The sequence below is a fragment of the Tenrec ecaudatus genome, chromosome 12 (genome assembly GCF_050624435.1).
Source record: "Tenrec ecaudatus isolate mTenEca1 chromosome 12, mTenEca1.hap1, whole genome shotgun sequence".
Classification (NCBI taxonomy): Eukaryota; Metazoa; Chordata; class Mammalia; order Afrosoricida; family Tenrecidae; genus Tenrec; species Tenrec ecaudatus.
Window position 1 is genome coordinate 27,889,694 of NC_134541.1, and position 26,705 is coordinate 27,916,398.

The following is a 26,705-nucleotide window of genomic DNA, read 5'->3' on the forward strand; positions in this document are numbered from 1 at the left end:
CGGGTCTTAGGTACTGCCGCCTTCTCAGGGAGAAGAACACCTCTGATCACCCATGGCGATACAGGGGACAGCACCGGAGACACAGTGTGGGAACTGCACCTGACCTGATCCCACCACACCGAGGCAAAGCGCTGGGGGAGTGCAGCGGAACAGCAAGGGAATGGAGTGGCAAGGTCCCCAGGGAATGCTGAAAGTGGACTTTGGGGCCAGGGCATGGTGCCCCAACAGACTGGACTGGACAAAGGGCCAACAAACGATCCTTGAACTAACTACAAGATTTTCTTTCTTGAAAAAAAAAAAAAAAGAACACCTCTGATCATTTGTTTTACTGAAGCAGCCAGGAGTCATGAACTTCCTGCTCTGGCTTCTTATTTGTGTCATTCATGAGGGTGGCTGGTTATCAGGCAGCCAGAGAGGCTTGGCAAAGATCCAGTTGTTTGTAAAAGATTTGAAATCTGAGGTCGTGCTTCTAATGTACTGCCTCTCAAATTTTAATTAATAGCCATCTCAGAAACCTGGCTGTTAGGTGAGGGGCTGGGAGCCTAGGACAAGATGTAGGGGGATCTGAGAAATGCATTTCTGAAAGCTACCTCCAAATTATTTTTTTTCAACTTCTTCTTAAACCAGAGAATATCAACCTGTGAGTCGTGACCCCTTTGGGGGTGTTGAACAACGCTTTCACAGGGGCCACCTGATTCATAACAGTAGCAAAATGACAGTGATGAAGTAGCTACAAAAATAATGTTATGGTCGGGGGTCACTACCACATGAGGAACTGTCTGAAAGGGTCGAGGCATTGTGAAGGTGGAGAAGCACTGTCTTAAACCCACACAGTCCTCTCCAAGTCACCATTGTCTTTCACAGACAGGATGGATCCCAGCTGTCACCTTGCCAGTCTCCTTGCTGTCCTCCTTGTCTCCGCTAACCCCTGCTGCACTCAGTAACCGAGGGGACGTATTTTTAAAAAAATCTAAATTGTGGTCGTGTCCTGGCCCAGCTTGAAAGACATCAGTGGACTCCCCGTTGTTCTTGGCTATCTGGCCTTTGCGACGCCTACTGTCTCAACCCTTGCTCACAAAATTCTGGTGACACTGGTTTATTCCATGCAAGGTCATTGGAACCCTCAGTCTCCTCCTCCCCACATACATCGATGCCAATTTTGGACATCAGTGGCTCTTTTGCATTATCCTTGTCCCTGGTATGTTGCCTTCGCAGGCCTCTCACAACCTCTGCTTTACCGGTCTGCTTGCTTCCCTGCTACACTGTATGTTCCCAGGGGCAGGTATCGTATCTCTCTGGCTCATAACCATGATTAGTGAGTGTTTGCCTTTTTCTCTCCAACCCAGAGTCTGACCAGCCTTACTAACACCTACCCCACTGCCTTCAGGGTATGCTGTGTGAAGGCAAGCATGGTAAATTCATGGCCTGACCCCATAGATCGATCCTCTTCTGTGGCTGCCCTGTACACAGCCAAGAGACAGGGACAGGAAAGAGTCTCAACCAATTCCATGGTCTTCCCAAGGACTCTGACTCTTTTGACACAATAATTCAAGGTCATTAACAACTGATTGGAGTTGGCTCATTCTACCGTGTTACCTAACCTGCTTAGTTCTTGAGTACCCCAAGTCTGGCTTCCCAACCTTTCTCTGTGACCCAGGAGGCTCTCTGACAGATTCTATATAATTTCCTTTAGATGTAAGATGGTCAGAATTGGTTTCTGTGATTTGCAAAGGAGTGTACTGGATACTATTTGATCTCCAAAGCCTGGCACCAAACTCACTGCCATCGATTCTAACTCATGGTAACCTTCTAGGATGAAGTAGAACTGCCCCTGCAGGCTTTCTGAGTCTGTAACCCTTCACAGGAGCAGAAAACCCCACCTTTCTCCAGTGCAGCTGCTGGTGGTTTTAAACTGCTGACCTTGTGGTTGGCATTGCACAACCATTCCGCACACCACCAGGGCTCCTGGGAAATGGCAGGCGCTTGTTCATGTTCAAGGGGAAGGAACAAAAGTGTGTGGCTTTAAACTGGTTACTTTTCTCAGTACATCAATTTCTTTCTCAAGGTAACCCGCATGTCACCTGGGAGCTCTGGTTTCTGGGAGAGAAACCAACCTTGTTGGCTCCTGACCACCTCTCGCCTTTCTCCTCTCTCCATCTCCTTCCCTGCTACATCAACAGAACCACCCAACCCAACCCAGATTCTTCTCATTCTCGGGCAGCACCTTTCAATCAGTGTCTGGAGCTTACCTTCGGAGCCTGGTCCTGGCGCTTACTAGCGCACGATCTCAAATGAGCAAACTGCACGGTGCCCACGTCCTCGGATGCGCGTGATGATGGAGAAAAGAAGCGTTCTGACTGCCTGAAACCAGACACGTTTTCTTTTGGGTCTTGTAGCCAGAGCCCCGGTTTCATCGAAACCCTGAAACAGTCCTAATACTTCTTGACTATCTTTTTTCTGGTTTAAAAGAAATTTTTTTCTGAAAAAAAAGAAAAAAATTTCTAATAGTTTATCTTTTTATTATTATTAATCATTTTATTGTTTTTTACAACTTATGACAATCCATCATTCAGTTGTATTCAGCACACTTGTACATATGTTGCCATCAACATTTCCAAAACAGTTTCTTTCTACTTGAGCCCTTGGTATTAACTTTTTTCCCCTCCCTCTCCCACCCTACCATCCTTGTGAATCCTTATCAATTACATATTATTGTTGTTATTTTGTGTCTTATACTCTCTGTTGTCTCCCTTCACCCATGTTTCTGTGACTTGTCCCCCTGGGGCTATATATCCAACCTTGTGATGGGTTCTCCCTTTCTCCCCCATCTCCACTGGCCCCCACATCCCCTAACCCCCTACCATGACACTGCTACTCCCACTACTGCTCCTGAGGGTTTTTTCTTTTTAATCATTTTATTGGGGGCTCTTACAGCTCTTATAACATTCCATACACCAATTATATCAAGCATATTTGTACATATGTTGCTATAATCACTTCCAAAACATTTTATACTTGAGCCGTTGAGATAAGTGCCTCTTTTTCCACCTCGTGAATCCTTGATCAATTGTATATTATTACAATTTCGTATCTTACACTGTCTGTTGTCTCCCTTCACCCATATTTCTCTCCCCTTCGTGGGGCAGAGGCTATATATCCAACTTTATGATGGGGTCCCCCTTTCATCTCCTTCCTCCTTCCCAACTATCCCTCATATTGCTACTCCCACTACTGTTCCTGAGGGTTTTATCTGTCTTGAATTCCATGGATTGAGAACTCTTATCTGTACTAATGTGTGTTCTCCAGTCTAGCCAGATTTGTAAGGTAGAACTGGGTCTTGGTAGTGGGAGGAGGAAGCATTTAGGAACTAGAGGAATGATGTGTGTTTCGTTGGTGCTCTACTGCACCCTGGTTAAATTGTCCCTTCCTTGTAAACCTTCTGTGCTGGGTTGTCCAATTGTCTACAGTTGGGCTTTGTGTCTCCACTCCAACATGTTGACTATCTTAACACACACTCTGACAGCTGAACTTTCAAGGTGAAGTCCCAAAGAGACAGGGAAGGGCAGTGACCCTCACCCATTTGGGAATGGATACATTTGGGAAGGCAGGAAGGGGTCGTTTACCTATGGGCAAGATAGAGGGAAGCACACACACTAAGAATAAGGAAGTTTGGCTTAAGGGTGTCATTCTCAAAACTCAGCTGTTCATCTTGTATTTTTTTCAGATTTGGTCAGACATAGCTCTGATCGCATGTCAGTCCATTTCCCATTCGCTTTCTTGGTTGCATATGCCAACAGAAAAGTTTGTTTCCTATTAAGACTGTGTAATCTTCCCCTCAGACAGTACATACCTTATAGATTATTGTGAGAAATAAATGAAGCACTACCAAGAAAGCATCTGTATGAGTTCTTACCACATAGAGCTGGCTAATGTTACTATTATCTGTGTTTGGGTTTTTACACAAGCTCCTAGGTAGGAGTGTGATGGTGCAATAGTTCAGTGCTCAGCTACTTTCTCAGAGGTTAGCTGTTTGAACCCACCACGATTTGGTGATCTGCTGTCCTCACCTGTGTTATGTTGTCCTTAGACGCTGTGGAGTCTGCTTCAGCTCATAGGGAACTACGTACAATGGAATGGAACACCGCCTGGTCCTGTGCGTCAGCACAATCTTTGCCTGTTTGAGCACATTGTTGCAGCCACTGTGTTAGACACACCTCAGACAATCCTATGGGGGCAGTTCTGCTCTGTTGTCACGGGTCACTATGTTGTGGACTCCACCAGCTAGTGTGCACACACACACACAAGGTACAAGACACCTATGCCTTCTGGGTAGTTTTTCAAAGTATGGTTCTCGAACAACAGAAATCAGAACCGCCTGGAGAGATTGTGAAGAATGTAGGTTCGTGGGGAGCAGGGAGGGAGGGGAAAAATGAACTGATACCAAGGGCTCAAGTAGACAGCAAGTGTTTTGAGAATGATGAGGGCAACAGATGTACAAATGTGCTTGACATAATGTATGTATGTATGGCCTGTGATAGGAGCTGTACAAGTTCCCAATAAAATGATAAAAAAAAGAATGGATCATATGGTAGGTGTGCATTAAAAAACACCCTGAAACAAACAAACAAACAAACAAAACTGTAGGTTGCTGGATTCCACCCTAGACTTATGAATCATAGTCAGGGGGGCCGAACTGGGACATTTGCATGTAAAAAATTATTCATGTCCCAAATGACATGCCTTGGTAGTGCAGTGGTTAATAGTTAACCTGCAGTTACCATAAGGTCAGCAGTTTGAAACCACCAGCTGTTCATGAAAGAAAGATGGGGTGTCTATTCCATAAACAGTTACAGTCTCTGAAACCCACAGGGGCAGTTCCACCCTGTCCTGTCGGATCATTATGAGTCAGCATTGACTCGATGGCAGTGAGTTTGAATTTTGAATGGTTCCATGCACATTTCTAAGTGAGAGATTGAGATATGAGACCGCATTCAATACATAGTTTGGTGGTTTCCAGTCGCACATTGTGCAGTCATCATCACAATCTAACTTTAGAACTTTCCATCACCCCCAAAAGAAGCCCCTTATCTTTTAACCACTCCCCCCACTTTCCCATCCCCTTCAGGCCTAGGCAACCTTCCTATCTATCTGTGGATGTTTATTATGGGCATTTCACATACATGAAATCATATCATATGTAGTGCTTGGTGACTGCTTTCTTTCTCTAAGCAACAATATGTTTTCAAAGTTCATCTGTGATATAGCATGTATATTTCATTTATTTTTTGTGGTCAAATAATATTTCATCATGCGAATATACTAATTATGTTTTTTTTCCTTTTTTTTAATTTCTTTTTTTTTTTTTAATTTTAACAATTTATTAGGGGCTCATACAATTCTTATCACAGTTCATACATATACATACATCAATTGCATAAAGCACATCTGTACAGTCTTTGCCCTAATCATTTTTTTCTCCTCTTTTCTTTTTTTACATTTTATTAGGGACCCATACAACTCTTATCACCATCCATACATATACATACATCAATTGTATAAAGCACATCCATACATTCCCTGCCCCAATCATTCTCAAGGCATTTGCTCTCCACTTAAGCCCCTTGCATCAGGTCCTCTTTTTTTTTTCCCCTCCCTCTCCTTTCCCCCCTCCCTCATGTGCCCTTGGTAATTTATACCTTGTTATTTATACTAATTATGTTTACACATATTTAAGGACAAACAGAATGGACGTTTACATTGTTTCTATTTGGGGGCTATGATGAATAAGGCTATAGACATTTGCATTTTCATTTTCATGTGTGCATTTCTCTTGAGTATATATTCAACTCTAGCTAGTAGTGGAATTGATATGCGTAACATTTTGAAGAACTGTCAAAACCCATTTCGTCAGAGAGGCTTTTTAGTCCAGGAAAGGTTTACAGACTTGGAAATCCAAAAGGGCAGTTCTCCTGTAGGCTTGCTATCAGTCAGAACTGACTGGAAGGCATTGAATCTGGTTCGTGTTTCTCCCACTCTATGAAGCCATGGTTTGGTACAGCATTTTACATCTCTACCAGCAGTGTGTAAAGGTTCTGATTTCCTTAGAACCTCTCTAATACTTGTTAACATTTGAGTTTTAAAATGATGGATATCTTTTTTTTAAAATTATGGATCTCTTGGAGTTACGAAAGAAGCCCTGGCTTTGATTTGTGGTTCCAGAGGTGAGTAAAGACACCTGATAGCATAGTGGTTACGAGTGTGGCTGCTAACCCAAAGGCTGGTGGTTCAAACCTACCCTCTTCTCTGTGGGAGAAGGATGAGGCAGACTGCTTCTGTCAAGATTTGTAGCCTTGGAAGCTCTACGTGGCAGTTCCAGCCTGCCTTAAAGGGTTGCTATGCGTTCGAATCCGCTCAACAGCAGTGTGTTTGAGTGTTTGGATTGGAGGCTAGTGATGCTGAACACCATTTCTGATTATTATTGGCTATTTGTATATCTTTATATATTAAATATTTCTTCAGATCCATTGCTTGTTTTAAAATTAGGTTGCTTTTATTATTGAATTGTAAGAGCTCTTTATAAATTCTTGCTAGAAGTCCGTAGTCAGATGATTGGTACATATATTCTCCCATTCTATGGAGACCTGGTGGTGTACAGGTTACATACATGTCAGGCTGCTAACCACGAGGTCAGCAGTTTGAACCCATCAGCCTCTAAGGGAGAAAGATGAGTCTGGGTATTCCTATAAAGATTTGCAGACTCAGAAACCTAGAGGCAGCTCTCCTCCGCTCTATAGAGTTGCTATGAGTCAGAATTGACTGATGGCAGTGAGTTTGGCTTGGTTTTCTAAGGAGACATAGTAGCACTATGAGTTAGACTGCTGACTGCAAGGTTCGTGGTTCAAGCCCACCTGCTACTGTGAGGAAGAAAGATGAAGTGTCTGCTCCTGGAAAGAGTTTCAGTTTGGGGAGCCCTGTATCAGCTCATTTTGAGTAGCAATTTACTTGATGGGTGGGAGCCAGGAAGGGAGTGCAGGCAGGCAAACTTCAACATACATATATTAAGGAGTATGGCAGGCCAGGGCTCCTGTGAGGGGCACCTTCACGTTAGTGGGTTGGAGATGTGTCCCACTCACATTCTCTGAAGTAAAAGTTACTTCCCTGAATGTCCCCCCACAATAATGGCAACTTAAAGGTGCTGTTTGCAAACACATGATCACTTACTAGATCCTTGAATTCCAACTGCTTGAAGGCTATCTGCCTGAAGGTGATCTGCAATCGAAAGCAATCAGACACTATTGTCTGTCCCACCCTAAGAGCATAGATTATTCCCCTGGAGAAGAGTTCAAAGACACCTAAGGTCAAGCCAACTCAGACAACCAAGGTTAAGCTGCCTTCTTGACACTAGAGACCGCCCATCTTGTTATGTATGTACCTTCTGGTCACAGGTCACAGGAATGCCCCTAGTGCCTCCCCTTCCTATTTTATGTATCCCTTCTTATCCCCGCCCCCCTCAGCCCCCAGCTCATTCCCCTCATGTTACTCATATGCCTTTAATACAACCCCTTCCTGTTATGTCTGAGCTTATCATGGCTTGCTTGCCCGAGATGGTAAAAGTCTGTGAGAATAAAGTACATTCTCATTCTGGTCTGGTCATGATTAAACAGGTGAGCCCTTGCATGCTTTAGCTTGTCTTATGGCTCTTTAATTTACCCCTCAACTACACAACCACCTGTTGGGCCCATTCAGTTGTAGGGAGGCTGGTCCCCCACATGATGGCAGTGGTTTGGTTTTGGGAGGTTTCTCCAATTCTGTGGACTGCCTTTTCACTTTCTTGATGGTGTCCTTTGACATAGAAAAGTTTTTAATTTTGATACAGTCCAATGTATTGATTTCTTCTTTTGTTGCTTCTGCTTTTGATATTGCAGTTAAGAAACTAAGGCCAAACCCAAGATCATGAAAATTTATTTCCATGTTTTCATCTAGAAGTTTTATAGCTTTATCATCCATGCAAATTAACGTTTGAGAACTACTGTTTAGGTCACACCTTTTACCCTCAATGAATAATCAGGTTGTTGTTTTTTTTCACAATCCTTACCTTAGGAATTTTCAAAAAAAGAATTTATCTGTCAGAATGATTTTAAAAATAACCTAGGTAATATACATTGAACATTTGGTATGTGCTCAGCAATTCACATCGCATTATCTTGTTCAGTCTTCATGAGATAAGGGTTACTGCCAGCTCCACACCTCAGTGAAGGAAACTGAGGCTCAGGGAAGTTGGAAGACTTGCTTCAGATGAAAGCAAAGAAACGGCAGAGATCGCATTTGTGCACAGATGCATCTGACTCCTGAGTCCTGGTTCATAACCACTCCTCCCTACACTGGCTCTATGAAGATGCAACATTATATCCTCGTACATCTGTACGAAAGGTTGTACAGATTAAATGAGCCCATGTGGATTGACTGTGGCACAGAGCAAAGCCACAGTGAGATACCATCATGTTCCCATCGGAATGGGAACGATCAGAACAATATGTGCTAGCAAGGTTGTTGAGACATCTGGGCGGCGCTCCTCCACGGCTGGCAGGAATGTAAAATGATACAGTGGCTGTGGACGAGTCTGGAGGCTCCTCAAAAAGTTCAACTGACAACTACCCTATGACCCAACAACCCCACTCTGTATGCGTTACACAGGGAGCTGTGCAATAACACTCATTGCAGCGCTTTTCACAGTAGCTGAACGGTGCAAACCACGGACTGGCCCTCCAGAGATGGATGGATAAATTAAATCCAGTACATACATACAATGGATGATTACGAACAAACCTTGAGAACACGATGCTGAGGAAAAGAAGTCATTCACAAAAGACTGATTTAACTTACCTGAAATCAGCACATAAACTGAAAACAAAATTAATAGTGGTTGAGAACAGGGAGTGGGAGAGGAAGGTGGAGTTTTTGCTCATGGCGCTGAGTTCATGTTAATGGCAAGAGTCATCTGAAAATGGATCGCGAGCATGATTGCACAACCTGAAGAGTGTAATGAATGCTGCCAGGCTGGGCATGTGCAAACCTCGGAACTGGCATGTTTTGCTGTGTATCTTTTCACAAATATATGTATGTTTATGGTTCAGTGCTTGGCAGAGATTAGGGTTCAGTAAATAAGTGCCTTTTCATATTCCTTCACCATCTTTCCCTTCCCAGGTGACTTACCCTCTCACTGGTCCAGAAAGCAGTCTGGGCCTGATGTGTGTATCCTCCTAGTACCCTGCCCCACTTTTTGCTCTCACCATGATTTATGTTTTATTTTTGTAGTATTCTTTAACTTATCTTCTACTACTCTTCAAGTTCTATAAAGGCAGAAGAAAGGAGGTCATAGTAGTGGCATAATATTGTCACTGCAATATCATCCAACGTTTAGGGTAGGGCCTGGAGAGAGTGACCTTTTAAAAAGATGTCCATCTGGAGAGTCAGTGTGTAAGGGCACTGAGTTTATGCTAAAGGTGATGGAAAAAAACCAAACAAACTCAGAAAGAAAACCCGTATCGGTGTGAAAATGGTAAATGCTTTGTTTTGTATATCTTGTTTCAATAAATAAGGAGCCCTGATGGTGTAGTGGGGTATGCATTGGATTGTTAACGACAAGATCCACAGTTTGAATCCACCAGCCACTCTGCATGAGAAAGATGAGGCTTTCTAGTTGTGCATACGTGAGGGACAACAAACTAATATTTTAAAGCATACTTCTGCTCACATCACTTTCTGGTTTAAAATTCTGCAATGGCTCGATAAATTGCATTCTGATCAAACTCCAATTAAAAAATAATTTTATTGGGGGCTCATACAACTCTTATCACAATCCATATATACATCTACTGTGTCAAGCACATGTGTACATTTATTGCCATCATCATTCTCAAAACATTTGCTTTCTGCTGAGCACTTGGTATCAGCTCCTCATTTCCCCCTCCCTCCCTCATGAACCCTTGATAATTTATATAAATTATTAGTATTTTTTCATGTTTTACATGGACCGATGTCTCCATTCACCCACTTTTCTGTTTTCCCTCCCCCAGGAAGGGGGTTATAAGTAGATCATTGTGATCAATTCCCTCTTTCTCCCCCACCTTTCCTTTCCCTTCCTGGTATCGCTACTCTCATGATTGGTCCTGAGAGGTTTATCAAATCCCAATTCTTACTCAAGGTTAACCAGTGCTTCAGCCTCTTCACTCATACAATCTACTACTCTCTCCACTGGGTCACATCCCCTCTAGTCATCCTTGCTTCACCACTGACCTGCAAAGCACACCTCATTTTGGAAACGAATTTTCATGACCTCAAATGTCACGTCTTTTCAGAGCCTTCCCCAACCACCTAGACGTGTTACCCTAGCTCTTCTGCCAACAGTTATTTTTAATCACGTACCGGTTTCATTTTCTTCAGAGAGCTGCAACGTTTATTTAATATTTATATAGCTAACATTTGAGCACTTACCACAAGCACTCTTTATATGTTAACTAGCGAAGTGGTATGCTGCTTAATGCTTATTAACTGGCTCTCCGAACCAACATGTCCCAATTGGCAATGTTTACTGATTTCGGTAGTGTTAACCATCCCAGAAGGCAGATACAGGCTACGAATCTGAGGTTCCCGACGGGTTATTTAAGGACAGCGGTATTACCATTTTATAGTATTTCTGCCACCAAGATACAATTGGTAAACATACTCGAGCACCAATAAAGACTGTAGATGAGGCAAAATGATGAGAACGTAATGAGTTTTGAGTATTCATTGTCATTGTTTTGAATATAAATTATTTGCAGTTAGTTCTCTTAATTTTTAATAATGGTTGTGTTTAATCACCGATTTACAAAATCGGTCAACATTTCTAAAGCGAGCCTGCATCAGCACATTTCAGACGAGGTCCAGAAAGATAGAGCAATTTGTTCAAGCTTACAAAGCGGATGAATCTGTCTACTATTCCAAAATGTATCCTCAGATCCCCAATTCACTGCCCTAGCGTCAAGCTGGCGTGCAAGAAACAATTGTAGACTAGAAAATGAATCAATATGCCATACCCTTTAAATATACAGAAACGAAACATTCCATGGAAAACACACACAAAGGAGTGAGACTAACTTTATAAACGCGCTCACAATCTCAGGAAGAAAACTGCCCCCCGTCAGATTAGCGCTTTAGCTCCCGCTCGGTTTCACGGTCGCGTTTCCCCGAGGTGTCAGCCAACGGTTTGCCATAAGCTTGAGCCGCCCCGCGCTCCGTAGTCCCCGCCGGCCGCGCCGCAAGGCTTCCTGGGAGTGTGAGTCTCCAACTCGGCGGCCCCGGCGGCCGAGGCGGCGCGCGGGAGCCTGCAGGACTACAGCGGGCGGCGCCCGGGCCGCGAGCCTCTTCCGCCTCGCCTTTCCTCCCCGCCCGCGCGCCCGCCCCGGCTAGCATGGCGGCTCCCTTGGCCCTGGTGCTGGTGGTGGCTGTGACCGTGCGGGCGGCCTTGTTCCGCTCCAGCCTGGCCGAGTTCATTTCCGAGCGGGTGGAGGTGGTGTCCCCACTGAGCTCTTGGAAGAGAGGTGAGGCCACTGGCGCGAGGAGGCGGCCAGGCCCCGCCTGCGCTGTCCGGGCTCCCGTGAAGGGGAGGCGGGCACCGCGGCCGGGAGCGCGCGGCTCCGAAGGGACTGAGCCGCTCTGGGGCCTTCGGGACGGGGTGGGGCGCGGAGGCGGAGGGCGGGCCGCTGAGGGGGGGCGTGGGCGGGGCTCCGAGGCGCGGGTTCGGGCGGCCGGACCACCTGCGGAGTGGAGCTCCGAGGGGGCGTGTCCCGTGGAGGGTCCTGATCTCAGGCGTGGCCCCAGGGAGACTGGAATTAAAGGAGGTGGTGCTGGGTGGGGTGGGGTTTTCGGGGTGATAGGGATTTGGCGCTGGCTAGTGGGCTGTCCCCTGAGATAGAGGATGGTGTGTAAGGGAACGGGGGTGAGGGGACCAGTTTGCCTAATCCAGGAATGTGTGTGTGTTTAGCTGCCTCTTCTCAGTGTGGGGTTTACAGTGCAGTTTCTTCTACCGTTCTTTCATATTTCTTGAAACGCTTCATTAAACAATTGCTTTATTCTAGCACTTAACGAGACAATTTGGGCCGGAGGAGCCACAGGCTGGTGTGACAGATAGTTATAACCTGCTTGACAGACAAGATTATAACTATCTTGTAGGAAAAGTGTACTCCTGTGCCCACCCAGTACCTTCCAGAACGTCTGTGACCCCGAATAATTCTTCCTTTTCCAGCTTCCTCCGGACTTGGGATTTGAGCTTACTCTTAAAGGATGTAGGACTCAGAAAGGGAGATTAGACAGTGGGGCAAGTCTAGGTAGCAGAAGATACACAGGATCAAATAATATTCAAGGACAAAAAACACCTGCTCAGTGTAGGAGAGTAATAGGTCGAGGGTTTACTGGGGCCAGAATTTGAAAGTTGAAAACAAAACTTTTTATTGAAGTTTAATATACATAAAATGGTCATATAATGAAGCATAGAGTTCAATGAAGTTATTCAGATGAAAAAAAAACTCAGAACATTACCAGCACCCCAAAAGTTCCCTTCATGCCATTGAAGGCTTTTTAACTGCTAATTTTAATATAATCTCATAGACCTTTTGGAATGGCATAATAAATGAAGGTTTGGTTTATTTTATTTTGGTTTTTTTAGATTAAATGAGGGCTTTATGAATGGAGCTATGGGTTTAAAAATAGTGTCTGATCAGTTGTTTATATACTTTTTCTCATTTAATCTTAACAGCAATTCTCTGAGATAGGTGCTGTTATCCCACCCCATTTTATAAGGAGGAAACTTAGATTTAGAGAATTCAAGCAATTCATGTGTGAGATGTTAAGAAGTTGGCTTTGATGTCTTTGTATGTAATTATTTATTGAACTGAAATGAAGCCACCTGACTCTTTCTTTTGAGCACCAGGAAACCCAAAGCAATGTTAGCTCCTCCTCCCATGTGCTCACGGCACATTATATGACCTGCCTCTGTTAAGTGTATAGTTGGTGGGTGGCATCAAGTCCATGCCTACTCATGACTCCATGTGACAGAATAGAACTGGTTCCTAGGATATTCTTGGATGCGGGTTGGCAGATCTTTTTGCTGCAGGACTGCTGGCTGAGTTTGAACCACTCAGTTTGCTCCACTCAGGGATTCCTAGATTAGTCTCATTCAAAAATAGAGGTACAGAGAGATGAAGTCATTTGCCCAAAGTGCCATGGCTAATGTTCATGTGAAGAGCTAGCAAGCTTTGGGCATAGTTGTTCCACCAGGGTCTACTCTATATACTCTTGTGTAACAACCTGTCAGTAAAAATATGAGAACCTTTGGCTCTGCTTTGGACCTTCTTCAGCCTTGGGCCCTAAAGTTTAGGAGTCCTGACTCATGTCGCCCCTGTGCGTAACAGAACCACTGCCTGGTCTTGCACGTCCTCACAGCTGTTCTTATCTTTGAGTTCATTTTAGCAGCCGCTTCATCAATCCATCTGGCAAGGGCTTCTTGAATTCAGGACGGAGGGTCGAGCCATTGGTGCCCCTCTAGAAACCCATTTCAGATGAGAACCATGATCAGTAGGAACACCTCTGATGCTACTACTTAAAAAAAACCCCAACCGCTTCTTATTAAACCATAAAATGCAGAATCAAAAAACCACATGGAACAAATGTATTTCCCCAGTGAATTATTATAAGGTGAATGTTTCTGTAACTATCATCTAAATCAGGAATTGGAACTTTGCCACTCTTTCTGGAAGCTTCCATATCCCCCATTCCAACCACAGCCTTATAAGTAGCTAATCTCTTGACTTTTAAGTAATGATATCTTTGCATTTTTTAAAAAGGGTTAACACTAAATGAGCATGCCCCAAACCCTCTAGTTTAGTGTTGACTATAAAAAATATATATATATGTTTGGGGGTGAAGGTGGGGGCACAGTAAAGGGGAACTGATGTCAAGGTGTTCATGAAGAAAGGATGTTTTGAAACTGATTGTGGTAGCAATTGTACAGTACTGCTTGATGTGATTAAACTATGGAATGACATATCTATATTAGTTCCCAATAAATGGTTTTGGAAAAAAAAGTACGTTTGTCTATGTCATTAAATTCTCTGTGGATTCTTTTTTTCCTTTTTCTGTAGTATTTTCCCATTGAAGGACTCAAGCCATTTGGCCTGTAGATGCTTTTTTCCTAACTGTATATTTATAGTAGAGTTCAACATGTTGTTTTGCCCCCTGTATTGCCTGAAGATTGGTATCTGAATCCAGAGATTGCAAACCACTACTTTTTTTGTTAATTTCATTTTAACTTTTTATTTGATATCATTTTAGACTTACAAAGGTGTTGCAAAAATAGTACAGAGAACTCCTATACCTTTCACCCCACTTTCTTTGTCAGCATTTTACAACAGATGATCAAAACTAAAAGAATAATATTGATACAATACTATTAACTAAACTGTTATTATGTGGAATTACTAATTTTTTTCAGTTTCCAAAATGTAGTGCAGATCCTATATTACATTTAGCTGTCATGTCTCCTTAGTCTTCTCTAATCTGTGACAATTCCACAGCCTTTCCATGTCTTTGCCCTGGTGGTGTGTAGTGGGTTAGACATTGGGTTGCCAACCGCCAGGTCAATAGTTTGAAGCCACCAGCTGATCTGCAGGAGATAGAGGAGGCTTTCTACTCTCATAAAGATTTACTGTGTGAGAAATCTACAGGGACAGTTAGTTCTACTCTTATCTGTCCTGTAAAGCAATTTTGGAATCTACTCGATGGCAGCGAGTTTTCTTCTGTTTCCTTTTTTTAGATCACTTTAACACTTTTGAAGAGTGCTAGTCAGATATTTATGTATATTTATGTGTCTCAATTGGATTTGTGTGATGTTTTCTCATGATTAAATTGAGCTAAGGGGCTTGAGGGGAAGGATATCATTGAGATGATGTGCCTTTCCATCTCAGTGCATTGTCTCAGGAGTACTTGATATGAAAATGTCTTATTTCTGATGATATTAACTTTAATCCCTTGGTTAAGGGAGTGCGTTAACTTTCTCCACTATAAAGTTTTGCCTTTGTAATTAAAAAACATTTTGGGAGTCAAAACCAGTAAGAACATTGGGGCTCTGTAAATACCTTGTTTCTCCTTAAACTTTGTCTGATTTTTGCCTTTATAGATTGATCTTACTTAAAACAGTTATGACTAAACTCAAAATAACAAACTCACTGCCATCGAGTTGATTCCAACCCATGATGACTCTATAGGACAAGGTAGAACTGCCCCTGTGGGTGTCCAAGACTTTAACTCTTTACGGGAGTGGAAAGTCTCATCTTTTTCCTATAGCGCGCAGCTGGGGGTCTGCAAGGCTGGCCTTGCAGAATGCAGTCTAACACATATGCAGTATGGGATTTTTCTGTTTACTTAATGGGATTTTTCAAATTTCCTTGGTCCTTCAAAAACATTTTTTTTCTCTCCCTCCCCCACAAAATTTTTAAAAACTTGTGATTCTGAACCGATCACAATGATCAACACACAACCACACACACCCTCCAGGGGGAAGAACAACGGAAACCATGGGGGAAGGAGACAGTGGTCGGTGTGAATAAAAAAAGAGCCCTCTATAATGATCCAAAAAAGAAAAAAATGAAATTGTCTAGAAAAGAATGTTGGTAGCCTATGTACAAATATGCCTGATACAGTTGATATATGGATTGTAATAAAAGTTGTAAGCGCCCTCAATAAAATGATTTTAAAAATTGTGATTCTGGAGCAAATTAGGTTGTCATTTAACTAATTGTATACATATTAGTCATTGACGTTTGTTAGACTTTGCACTGTGTCATTATTTCCATTGTGGTGGTTCTCCTTCCGTTAGTCTAGCTTCCTTGCCCCTTTGCTTTCTCTCTTTGGTCTTGAATGTTGACCAGTAGGCGTCATTTAGCTGATTGTTAGAGGAGCACAGTATTCACCGGTCGTATTTATTTTATGAGCCAATAGGTGACCTTCAGGAGTAGTTTGAGTTCCAAGCTTAAAGAGCATTCCAGATGTTAGTCTTGGGGGTTCTTCTGGTCTACTAGTCCAATAAGTCTAGCAATTTTTTTAAAGGAATTTGAGCTTTGTTTTTTATTTTTTCCCTATTCTATCTGAGATCGTCCAGTGTGCTCCGCCCAGTCAGTTGTAGTAGCTGGGCACCATCCAGTTCTGTGAGGCGGAGGTTTGTGTAAACAGTATTATACACTAGTTTTTTCTTTGAGTCTTTGCTTGCTACCTTCCTCTTTTACACAGATGTGTAGTGACCAATTATTATAGATTATCTTTTAACAAGTTTCTAACCCTGATGCTACTCACCAAACTAGAATGTAGAATGATCTTGATGGACTATGTTATACCATGTTGCCAACTCACCGAATTGCTCTCCAAGACTGTGGTCCTAAGCCCTCAAACCTAGTAGCCCAATCCTGCAAATTGTTTGGCTAGCTCTGAAGAAAAGCTATGTATTTAATTTTGTTTTGTTTTTTTACAAAACAATCTTTTCACCTACAAAGTACTCTCCATTACACTTAATACATTTGTCAAATCTGCGATTCCATTCTTGGAAACATTTTTCAAACTCATCTGTTGTATGGCTGACAGCACCTCCCTAATTTTTTTTTCACCTCTTCTATTTCATCAAATCGCTGTCCTTTCATGTCCCTCTTCATTCATGGAAACTAAAAGGACTCATATGGAGTGAGGTCAGGTGAATAAGGTGTGTTAGGCAAGAGAGGCATGCTGTTTATTGCCCAAAATTGGCTCACTGAGATGTTTGCATGAGCAGGTGTATTATCATGGGTGGCAAAACCTGTCCTGTGTCTGCCACAAATCAGGCCTTTTTTGCCATACACTGTTATGCATTTTTTTCAGAACCTTTAAATAGAAAGTTTGATTAACAGTCTGACCTGGTGGAATGAACTCCAAAAACTTCAAATGCACTACAAGTCGACATTTTTGCCCTTTTGGGAAATTCATGAACATCCAGAATAAGGTTTGTCATCAGTTGACATTTCACCTTTTTTGAAGTGAGAAAACCACTCATACACTTGAGTTTTTCCCGTAGTGCTGTCTTTGTAAACTGTGTCCCACATCACAACAGTTTGTGTGGCATTTTTCCTGAGCAGGAAACAAAATTTCACAGCCGCGCGCTATTCTCTGAAGTCAACCATCACAAAAAACAGGGTTCGAGGTAAAGTGTTTTTACAAAATAATTCACTATGACCAGAGAGAACCTTCCCAGGTGACACTGCTGGGTGCATGAACTCAGAGCAAGTTGCTGGATGCTCGATTAGTGGGAAAAATGCTTATTAACGAAAGTTCCTCTCTGCCCAGCACAGTTCCGTTTTTTGGGGGGTTACCTCCTCATACTCATATGTGCATTCAAGAAGACTTCAAAATATTGATCACCAAGAATGTTGCTTCCTGGGTGTGTATTTATTCTTGTGTTTCTATAGTACTGAGATCGTATGATATTTGTGCTTTGTTTTGGTTTACCTGTTTATACTTTTACTGTGCTTTGCGTCATGGTATAAGAGCAAATGGATTTTCCATTCAGCAGTGCGTGCACTTTTAGTTCCATGACATTGATTGCAGTGCCCACAATGGAATAGCACTCTTCTCACTCCTGTCTTGTGCTGACCGTTTCCCAGTCCTTTCCTGTCCATTGTTGCCTGTTTGAGTTTATGTTCTAAGGTGCTACTGTGCACCCTATAAAAATGTCTGTTGTTTGGCTGAAAGCTGAACAGTGAGCGTGAGTTCTGGTCTAATTGTGAAGAATGGCCAAGGACCATAATGTCACGGGTTTCTGCAGTCTCCATCAAACCAATAAACCTGGTTATATATATATATATATATAGATACCATTTTGAGATTTTTTTTCCTCACTCTATCCAAGGCCGTCTATTGTGATTTTTTTCAGAGTAGTTGCAGTGGTAGCCAGGTACCCTCTCGTTTTTCTGGTCTCAGGGTTGAGGAGACTGAGCTTCATGTGAGCCGTTAGCCCTGTGGATTAATTGTTTCCACGTCTCTTTGCTTGGTTTTCTGCACTCTTTGCTTCAGATAGGGAGAGACGAATAGTTGCACGTTAGGTGGCCTCTTGCAAGCTTTTTAACCTCCAGTTGCAACAGCTCACCAAAGAAGGTTGGAAAGTATTGTCTTTGTGAGCTATGATCCACAGTTGACTTTGAAGCTCCCACAGCTATGGCCCCAAGCCTCCAGGCCCAGTGGCTTATTCCCTGCAGATGTTTGCTTATGACTAAGATGACATACCTTTGTCCCCTGTTTGCTCTATTATAAAAATAAGATGTGTTTATGGTACATACAAACATGTTTGTAGAAATATTATCTGCCCAACTTCTCTATGGTTACGAGTATGGTCCCTTTTACCTACTCATACCTATTTCTCTTTCCTGTCTGCTTGTGTGTCCATTTGTAGATTAATGTTTGTTATTTCTGATAATGCGAGATTGTGTATGCAATAGTATAGACACCATATATACTTGAGTATAAGTCGACCCGAATATCAGCCAAGGCACCTAATTTTACCACAAAAACTGCATTAAAAATGTGCTGAAAACTTGGCTTATACACGAGTATATACAATATATTTATTTTCTAAAATTCTTGGGTTTCTCTCCGTATCTTCCTTTTCTTTAGTGATTTTGTGCTGATCACTCCCTTCTTGCTTATTGCCTTTCCCTTCACCTCAATTAATGTGTGCCTAGTCTCTAGTTAGTGATTTTCCGCCCTCTTCATTCCTATCCCTCCTAACCATCAATCTGTGTGTTTGTGTGTGTGTGTGTGTGTGTGTGTACCTTTCCTTGACTTTATAATAGTGGGCTTATATAATATTTATCATTTTGTGACTGATGTATTTCATTTAGTGCAATGTCCTTCAGGAATATGCGGCATTTTATGGATTCTTCCTTGATATTCCATTTTGCTTAGGTACCATTGTTTATCTAGTCATCCATGTCATTGATACAGTGCTGTTTATGTTCTGAGTCTTATTTCTTTGGGATATATAGTTAGTGGGCATGCTAGATTCAGTGGTGTTTTTATATTCAACTCAAGGACGCCTATACAGTTTTTCACAAAGTTTGTACCATATTACAGTCCCAGCACTAGTGCACCAAGGCTCCAGTATCTCACTTTTTTTTTTTACTCATTTATTGAACTTTGCCATTGTTGGGATGAGATGATATCTAATAGTTGCTTTGGTTTGTCTCTCTAGTGGGTAAAGAGAACCCTGGCAGTGTGGTGATTACACACGGGGCTATGAGCCACGAGGTTGGCAGTTTAAAACCATCAACCGCTCTGGGGAGAAAGATGGGCTTTTTATTCCCACAGACAGTTACCGTCTCAGATACCCACAAGAGCGCTTTTATCCTGTCATTGTCAGCATTGGCTTGATGGCAATGAGTTGGTTTTTCTTTAATGGGTAAAGAGAGTGAACATTTCTTCATGTGTTTGTAAGCCACTCAAATGTCTTTGGTAAAGTAACTGTTCTTGTCTTCGGCCATTTTAATTTTTTATTTTTCAGCCCAGTTTTAAATTATATTGTTGGTCTTCTTGGTATTGAGAACTTGCAGTTGTCTATAAAAATTTCAGATGAGTCCCTTGTTGGATATGTCATTGCCAAGTGTTTCCCCAATCTTGGGGTGTTAGTTGTCAGGTTTGCCCTCACTCACAAAAGGAAACACTGCCGTTCTGCGCCCTGCCCACAGGGGCGTGGTCAAGCCCGTGCTTGCAGCTACAGTGTCAGTCCATGTCGCTGAGGGTCTTCCTCTTTTCTCACCGACCCTCGGTTTTACCAAAGGAGCCCTGAGCGTGTGGGAGGTTATGCGTTGGACAGTTAACCGCAAGTGGTTCCAACCCCCCAATTGATCTGGGGGAGAATACTGAGGCTTTCCGTCACCATAAAGATTTGCAACCATGGATTCCAAAAAGGACAATTCTATTCAGCCTTAAAAAAAAAATCACTTTATTGGGGGCTCATACAACTCTTATCACAATCCATACATACATCCATTGTGTCAAGCACATTTGTACATTTGTTGCAATCATCATTTTCAAAACATTTTCTTTCTGTTTGAGCCCTTGGTATCAGCTTATCATTTTTCCCCTCCCTCCCCTACCATCCCTCCCTCATGAACCCTTGATAATTTATAAATTATTATTATTTTTTCATGCCTTACATGGCCTGATGTCTCCCTTCACCCACTTTTCTGTTGTCCATCCTCTGGGAGGGGGTTAGGTAGACTTATAAAGCTACTATGAATCAGAATCAATTTGATAGCAGTGAGTTTGTTTTTTTGGTTTGGTCTGCTTTACCAAGCATGATGTCCTTTTCCAGAACCTAGTCTCTCCTGGCAACATGTTCAAAGAACATGAGACAAAGTTTTCCCATCTTTGCTTCTTCTTCTTTTTTTTTTTTTTACATTTTATTACTCTTATCACAATCCATACATATACATACATCAATTGTATAAAGCACATCGAACATTCTTTGCCCTCATCATTTTCAAAGCGTTTGCTCTCCACTTAAGCCCTTTGCATCAAGTCCTCTTTTTTTTTTTCCCCCGTCCCATGTTTGCTTCTAAGGAGCATTCTGGCCGTACTTCTTTCAAGACAGATTTGTTTGTTCTTCCAGCAGTCCACAGTCCTTTTAATATTCTTTGCAAAAACCGTAATTCAAATGCATCAATTCTTCTTGGGTCTTCCTTATTTGTCATCCAACTTCCACACAGATATGAGGCAAATGAAAATGCCACAGCTTGGGCCAGACGCACTTTAGTCCTCAAAAGTGATATCTTTGCTGTTCAGCACTTTAAAGAGATCTTATTTAGCACATTTGAGAAGTACAACAAACTTATAGACTAAAAATGGTTTCCCAGTCTATAGTTTCTTGTTTTACATTTTCAGAGAAGTCTTTAAGTATTAAAGTTTTATGAGATCTTAGACGTTTAGTTGATCTTTTGTTGCTGTTGCGCTGTTTTTAATCATTTTATTGGGGGGGACTCTTACAAATCTTAGACATTCCATCATTCAGTTGTATTAAGCACACTTGTACGTATTTTGCCAGAAACATTTCCAAAACATTTTCTTTTTACTTGAGTCTTGATATCAGCTCCTCTTTTTCCCCCTCCCTCCCCAACCCTCTCATCCTTGTGAATCCTTGATCAGTTATGTATTATTATTATTTCTTTTGAGATTGACTTATTTCAACAGCATACTGTTCTCCAGATTCATCCATGTTGTAGTATATTTTAAGAATTTGCCAGGATTCTTTTTTGTTAGTTTTTAAAACCATTTATTGAGAGCTCTTACAAAGCTTATTACAATCCATACATCAGTTGTGTCAGGCATATTTGTACATATGTTGCCATCATTCTTTTCTAGAGTTACTTTCTATTGAGCCTTTGGTGTCATCTCCTTCTCTTTCCACCACCCTCATGAATGACACCTTGATAGATTATAAATTATTATTTCCATCTCTCACACCGACCACTGTCTCCCTTCCCCCATGGTTTCTGTTCTTTCCCCTGGAGGAGTGTGTGTGTGGTTGTGTGTCAATTAGTTTCCTCTTCTCCCCCCCACCACCTTCACCCTTCCCATCTGGTATCTCTCTTCCCAAACTCGCTCCTGGTTTGCGTGTGTCCTGAGCTCTTATCTCTCATCTACAGCTGTGTACATGCTCCAGTCTAGTCCAAAGTGAGAGGCATCGCTAGGGTCATGGTGGTGGGGGGTGAGGAGAATTTGCCATTATTCTTTATGGCTGCATAGTATTCCATATGTACCAAAGTTTGTTAGTCTCTCATCTAGTGATGGACATTTAGGTTGTTTCTATCTTTTGCTATTGTGAATGGTGCTGCAATGAACATGCTATTGTAGGTTGTTATTCCTATTCATTGTGACCCTATGCACAACAGAATGAAACATTGTCATATTCAGCCTTCAAGACAGCAGAAGCATATGTCAGCCACTTGCCAGAGAATAGTTTAATAAATTCTGGTATGCAATATCTTTTTTTAAAATTACAGTTTAGACAATTATCTGAATGAAGTACCACCTGCCTCTTTTTCCAGCTACTAAAAAAGTCTCCCTTTGAATTAAGCTAGCCTAATGGAGAGCAAGGAGCCCTGGTGGCACAGTGGGTTACATATTAGGTTGCTAATTTCAAGGACATTAGTTCAAACCCACCAGCCAATCTGGGGGAGAAAGATGAGGCATTTTGTTCCTGTAAGATTTACAGCCTCAGAATTCCACAGGGTCGATTTTATTCTGCCTTGTAGGGCCACTGAGTTGAAATCAACTCAAGACTCACCGACTGAAATTTCACTGTCAGAGTCAATTTCAACTCATAGTGACCCTATAAGACAATAGAATTGACCCTGTGGAATTCTGAAGCTGTGAATCTGACAGGAACAAGTTGAGTGGCTAGCGATGTTCCCAGATAGCACGTTGGTCCTCTGTAGAATTGCATTATTGCTCTGCCATAGGACGCCATTGCCTCAGTTTGAGAGATGCTTTGTGAAATGATTGCATGGATCATCTCGTTGGGCCTCTAGTCAAGTTGTCCGTGAACATTTACTAATAGTGCCGCACAGCCTCTTCTTCATGAGGCTCTTTGAGGGCAGTTTCTTTTGGGTCTTTATATTAGGATCTATTACTGTATCTGAGCAACAGGGCTTTGTTTATTTCATGGTGCAAAGAATTGTATAACTAACTTTCTTCTTTTAAAAATATCATTTTATTGGGGACTCTTACAGCTCTCATCACAATCCATACTTCCATCCATGTGTCAAGCACATTTGTACATATGTTGCCATCATCATTTTCTTTCTCTTTGTTTTAATCATTTTATTGGGGGCTCGTACAACTCATCACAATCCATACATCCTCCATTGTGTCAACCACGTATGTACATTTGTTGCCATCATCGTTCTCAAAACATTCTACTAGAGAGAGCCCTTGGTATCAGTGACTAAGTTTCTTTTTATGGCTCCATCTTGTGTTTTTCTTTATCCTTACTCATCCATTAAAAATCATTTTAAAATTTATTTTTTAATGATAAAATAATACCTGTTCACTGCTAAAGATTCAGAAAATGCAGAAAATATCAATGAAACTAAAAGTCTTTTTAAATTTATCACCCAGAGAAGAGATGTTACCTGTTAACATCAACGCTCCCACCCTGTATTCTGCCCCACCACTTCTGATTTTTCCTCTCTCATTTATGGATCTGTCTTCCCTTTCACCCAAGTCAATACCTGTCAGCCTCCTAGTCTGCCGCTTCATCTTCCTGCATTTGCCCTACCTCTTTGGAAACCACCCTTCTCTTCCCTTTGAGAGTAAGTTTTTGCCTTGTTTTTTATCCTTAAAGTAGTGGTCTCATATACTACTTCTGTGATTAACTACCTTCACTCAGCATAATATTCTCCAGGTCCATCCATGTCATGACGTGCTTTGTGGTTTCTTCATTAATTTTTAGCAGTGCATAATATTCCATTGTGGGTCTGTACCAAAGTTTCTGTATCCGTTCTTCTCTGATGGGCATTTGGGCTGGTTTCAACTTCTTGCTGTTGTGAACAGTGCTGCAGTGAACACAGTGTATATGTCTGTTCTTTTTATGGCTCTTGCTGTCTTAGGCTATATGCCCAGTAGAGGTATTGCTAGCCCATATGGAATTCCTCTTCTCAGTTGTTTGCCCTGTAAACATTTATGTTTCCTTTCCCAAGCATTTCTCACTGACTGTATATTTATATTCTTTCAAATAATTAAATAAGAGTGCTTATATATAGTTAAAATTAAAACTCAGTAACATTTTACATGCTATTTTGTGACTGGATTTTACTTTTTAAAATATTTTTTGACACATCTTCAGTAAATAAAGATTGTAGTATACTTTTCAATTTTAACTATTTAAAAAAATTTTAGATTTTTCAAGAAGTTGTAGAACTAGCGTTACTGTTTACCTTTAACTTAGTTTTTAATGTTGCCATGTTATACAGCAATAGTACAGTGACCTAAACCAGGAAGTTAACTTTGATTTTTAGGCCATATTTTAAAATATTACCAGTTGTCCTTACATTGTTCCAAGATCCAGTTCTTGACCTTTCGGTGCTTTCGGTTATCAAATGTGATTTTCTATTTTTCTTCTATCTTCCTTACTTAAAACTCTTCTTTAAGGAAGGGTTGTTCTTTCTCCCCGACTAGTTGTTTTATTGAATTATTTATATCATAGTAAATTTTAACCATAAAATAATCCATTGTATATATGTGTCATAATTTATTTGATAAACATCCATTGTGGACATTGGATTCCAACTTTTCAGCATTGTAAGCACTATAATGAACATATCCTTTTGGGCACCTATCCACTATTTCCCTAGGGTAAATTACCATAAAAACAATACTTTCTGCGTCAGAGACACACGCTTATGAAATATATATTGCCCTCCAACAGTGTCATTATTGTGAATGACACTCAAGCAGGCAGCATGTGTGAATCGGTGCCAGTCCCACTTTAGGAGCAACATTTCTCACCAGCTGCTTACTTGTTTTATTCCGTTTGGAACTGAGCAGAATGTTTATAAAGAAAACACTTTACAGAGTGGGTGAAAACTAAAGGGAGGTAGAAAGAGGTTTTTAGTTTACCATTAGCACTCTCACAGTGTCAACACTGCCACACAATGGAAAGAGATACGCTCTGTGGGAAGAGTTCCATCACTGGAAATGCTCAGCTTGAGACTTAGCGCCCTTGCTGGGAAGCATCAGGGGGTCACATAGACTCTGAGGCCCGTTTGGCCATGGGAGTGTGCTATGATATTTTGACTTGTGGCGTCTGAAACTTGTCTTATTTTTTAGTGGTTGAAGGCCTCTCTCTGTTGGACGTGGGAGTGTCTCCCTATTCTGGAGCAGTATTCCATGAAGTAAGTGTTCCTGTTCTCTTCTCTGGGTATGGGAACTAATTTATAGTCAAAGATACCAAAGCCTAACCTGTTTGTTTTGTATGAGCATTTAAAAAGATCTATTTGTATATGTCTATTTACTTTTGCTGCAAATAAATGCATGAATGTGGTGGAATGTACAGGGGACTAAGTTAGGAAAACTTTTTTTTGTGTGTAATCTTTTTATTGGGGGCTCGTACAATTCTTCTTATCACAATCCATACATACATCCACTGTGTCAAGAACATATGTACATTTGTTGCTATCATCATTCTCAAAACATCTGCCTTCTACTTGAGCCCTTAATATCGGCTACTCATCCCTCCTTCCCATCTCCCCCCTCCATTATGAACCCTTCATAATGCATAAATTATTATTTTGTCATCTGTTACACTGTCTGACGTCTCCCCCCACCCTATTCTCTGCTGTCTATCCCCCAGGGGAGGAAGCTATACATAAGATTCTTGTAGTTGGTTCCCAGGCAAACTTCTTAGACATAACCAAACACCTTGAGGAAATAAGTCACTGGGCCTGGGGGATCAGGACCATCGTCTTGGGGGAAACCAATGCCAGTTGGCATTAACAAAGTAAAACTTCCTTCTTTTTGTGATTGGTTCTACTATTAAGATCCTACCTTAGGTCTTACTTTCGTCTGGAAGTCATTTCTCATCATTGGGACTAGGATTATCATTGGATAATCCTCCTACATCTGATCCAAAATCTTGTGTGTATCTTTGTCATGTTTCTTTATCAAACTCTTGAAATTGCCTCTCTACTTGTTTCATGCAGTTCGCTGTACTCTTCTGAAGAGCAGGTAGTAGCATCTTAGAAAAAAATCAGTTATTCTTAATGGCTAGCTCTGTATCTGGGATATGTAGTCCAGATCCTTTTATTCTTCATTCCTTTAGTAAGTATTTGTTAAGTGTGTACTGAATGCCTACTACTATGCTAGAGATCTAAGTAAGATATAGTCCTCGTCCTCATGGTGCTTGTATTTCAGTGAGAGAGACAGGGAACGAGGAACATATCAGAACATATAAATTATATCACTAGAGATAAAGAAGGTCATTTTATAATGATAAAGCGGTCAACTCACCAGGAGGATATAATAGTTCTGAATGTTTGTGTACTTAATAACAGAGCTCCTCAATACATGAGATACAAGCTATGGAACTCAGTGAGAAAAAGATAAATCCATGGACAGAGTTGGAGGTTTCGGTAATCCTCTCTCAATGACGGAGAGAACAAGCAGACAGAAAATGAGTAAATCTAAACAAGAATTGGACAATACTGTCAACCAGTTAAGTTGACTTAATTGCTGTTTATATAACAATCCATCCAACAATAGCAGGTTATACATTCTTTTCAGTGCACATAGAACACTTGCCATGATAAAGCATAAGTCTCAGTAAAGGATTTACCAACAATATTTAGTTTAATCAGTAAAGAATGTCTGCCTTGAGCAGTATGCTCTTTTAAGACCATCTTATAAGGGATCAGATTGACAACGGCAAATGGAACGATTAGCTAGGAGACTCAGAGCAGTGAGTTTACATTTAATGGGTAAGGAACAGCTCAGAAAAGAATTGCACAATTCAAAGAATGTAATCTGTCACTGAATGATTCATGTAAAAAGTATTGAACTACAGGGAGCGGGGAGGGAGGGGAAAAATGAGGAGCTGA

The 26,705-nt window shown here is 41.5% G+C and overlaps 1 protein-coding gene across 1 annotated transcript in view; it reads left to right on the top strand.

The window, feature by feature from the left end:
* The first annotated feature begins 11,417 nt into the window (after positions 1 to 11,417).
* The window catches only part of PIGU (phosphatidylinositol glycan anchor biosynthesis class U), a 106,517-nt gene continuing 91,229 nt past the window's right edge, over positions 11,418 to 26,705 (top strand). Inside the window, exons 1-2 of the mRNA XM_075563749.1 lie at positions 11,418 to 11,582; positions 24,940 to 25,004. Coding sequence (XP_075419864.1) covers positions 11,453 to 11,582; positions 24,940 to 25,004 — 195 coding nt within the window. The 5' untranslated portion in view covers positions 11,418 to 11,452. The remainder of the gene's footprint in view (positions 11,583 to 24,939; positions 25,005 to 26,705) is intronic.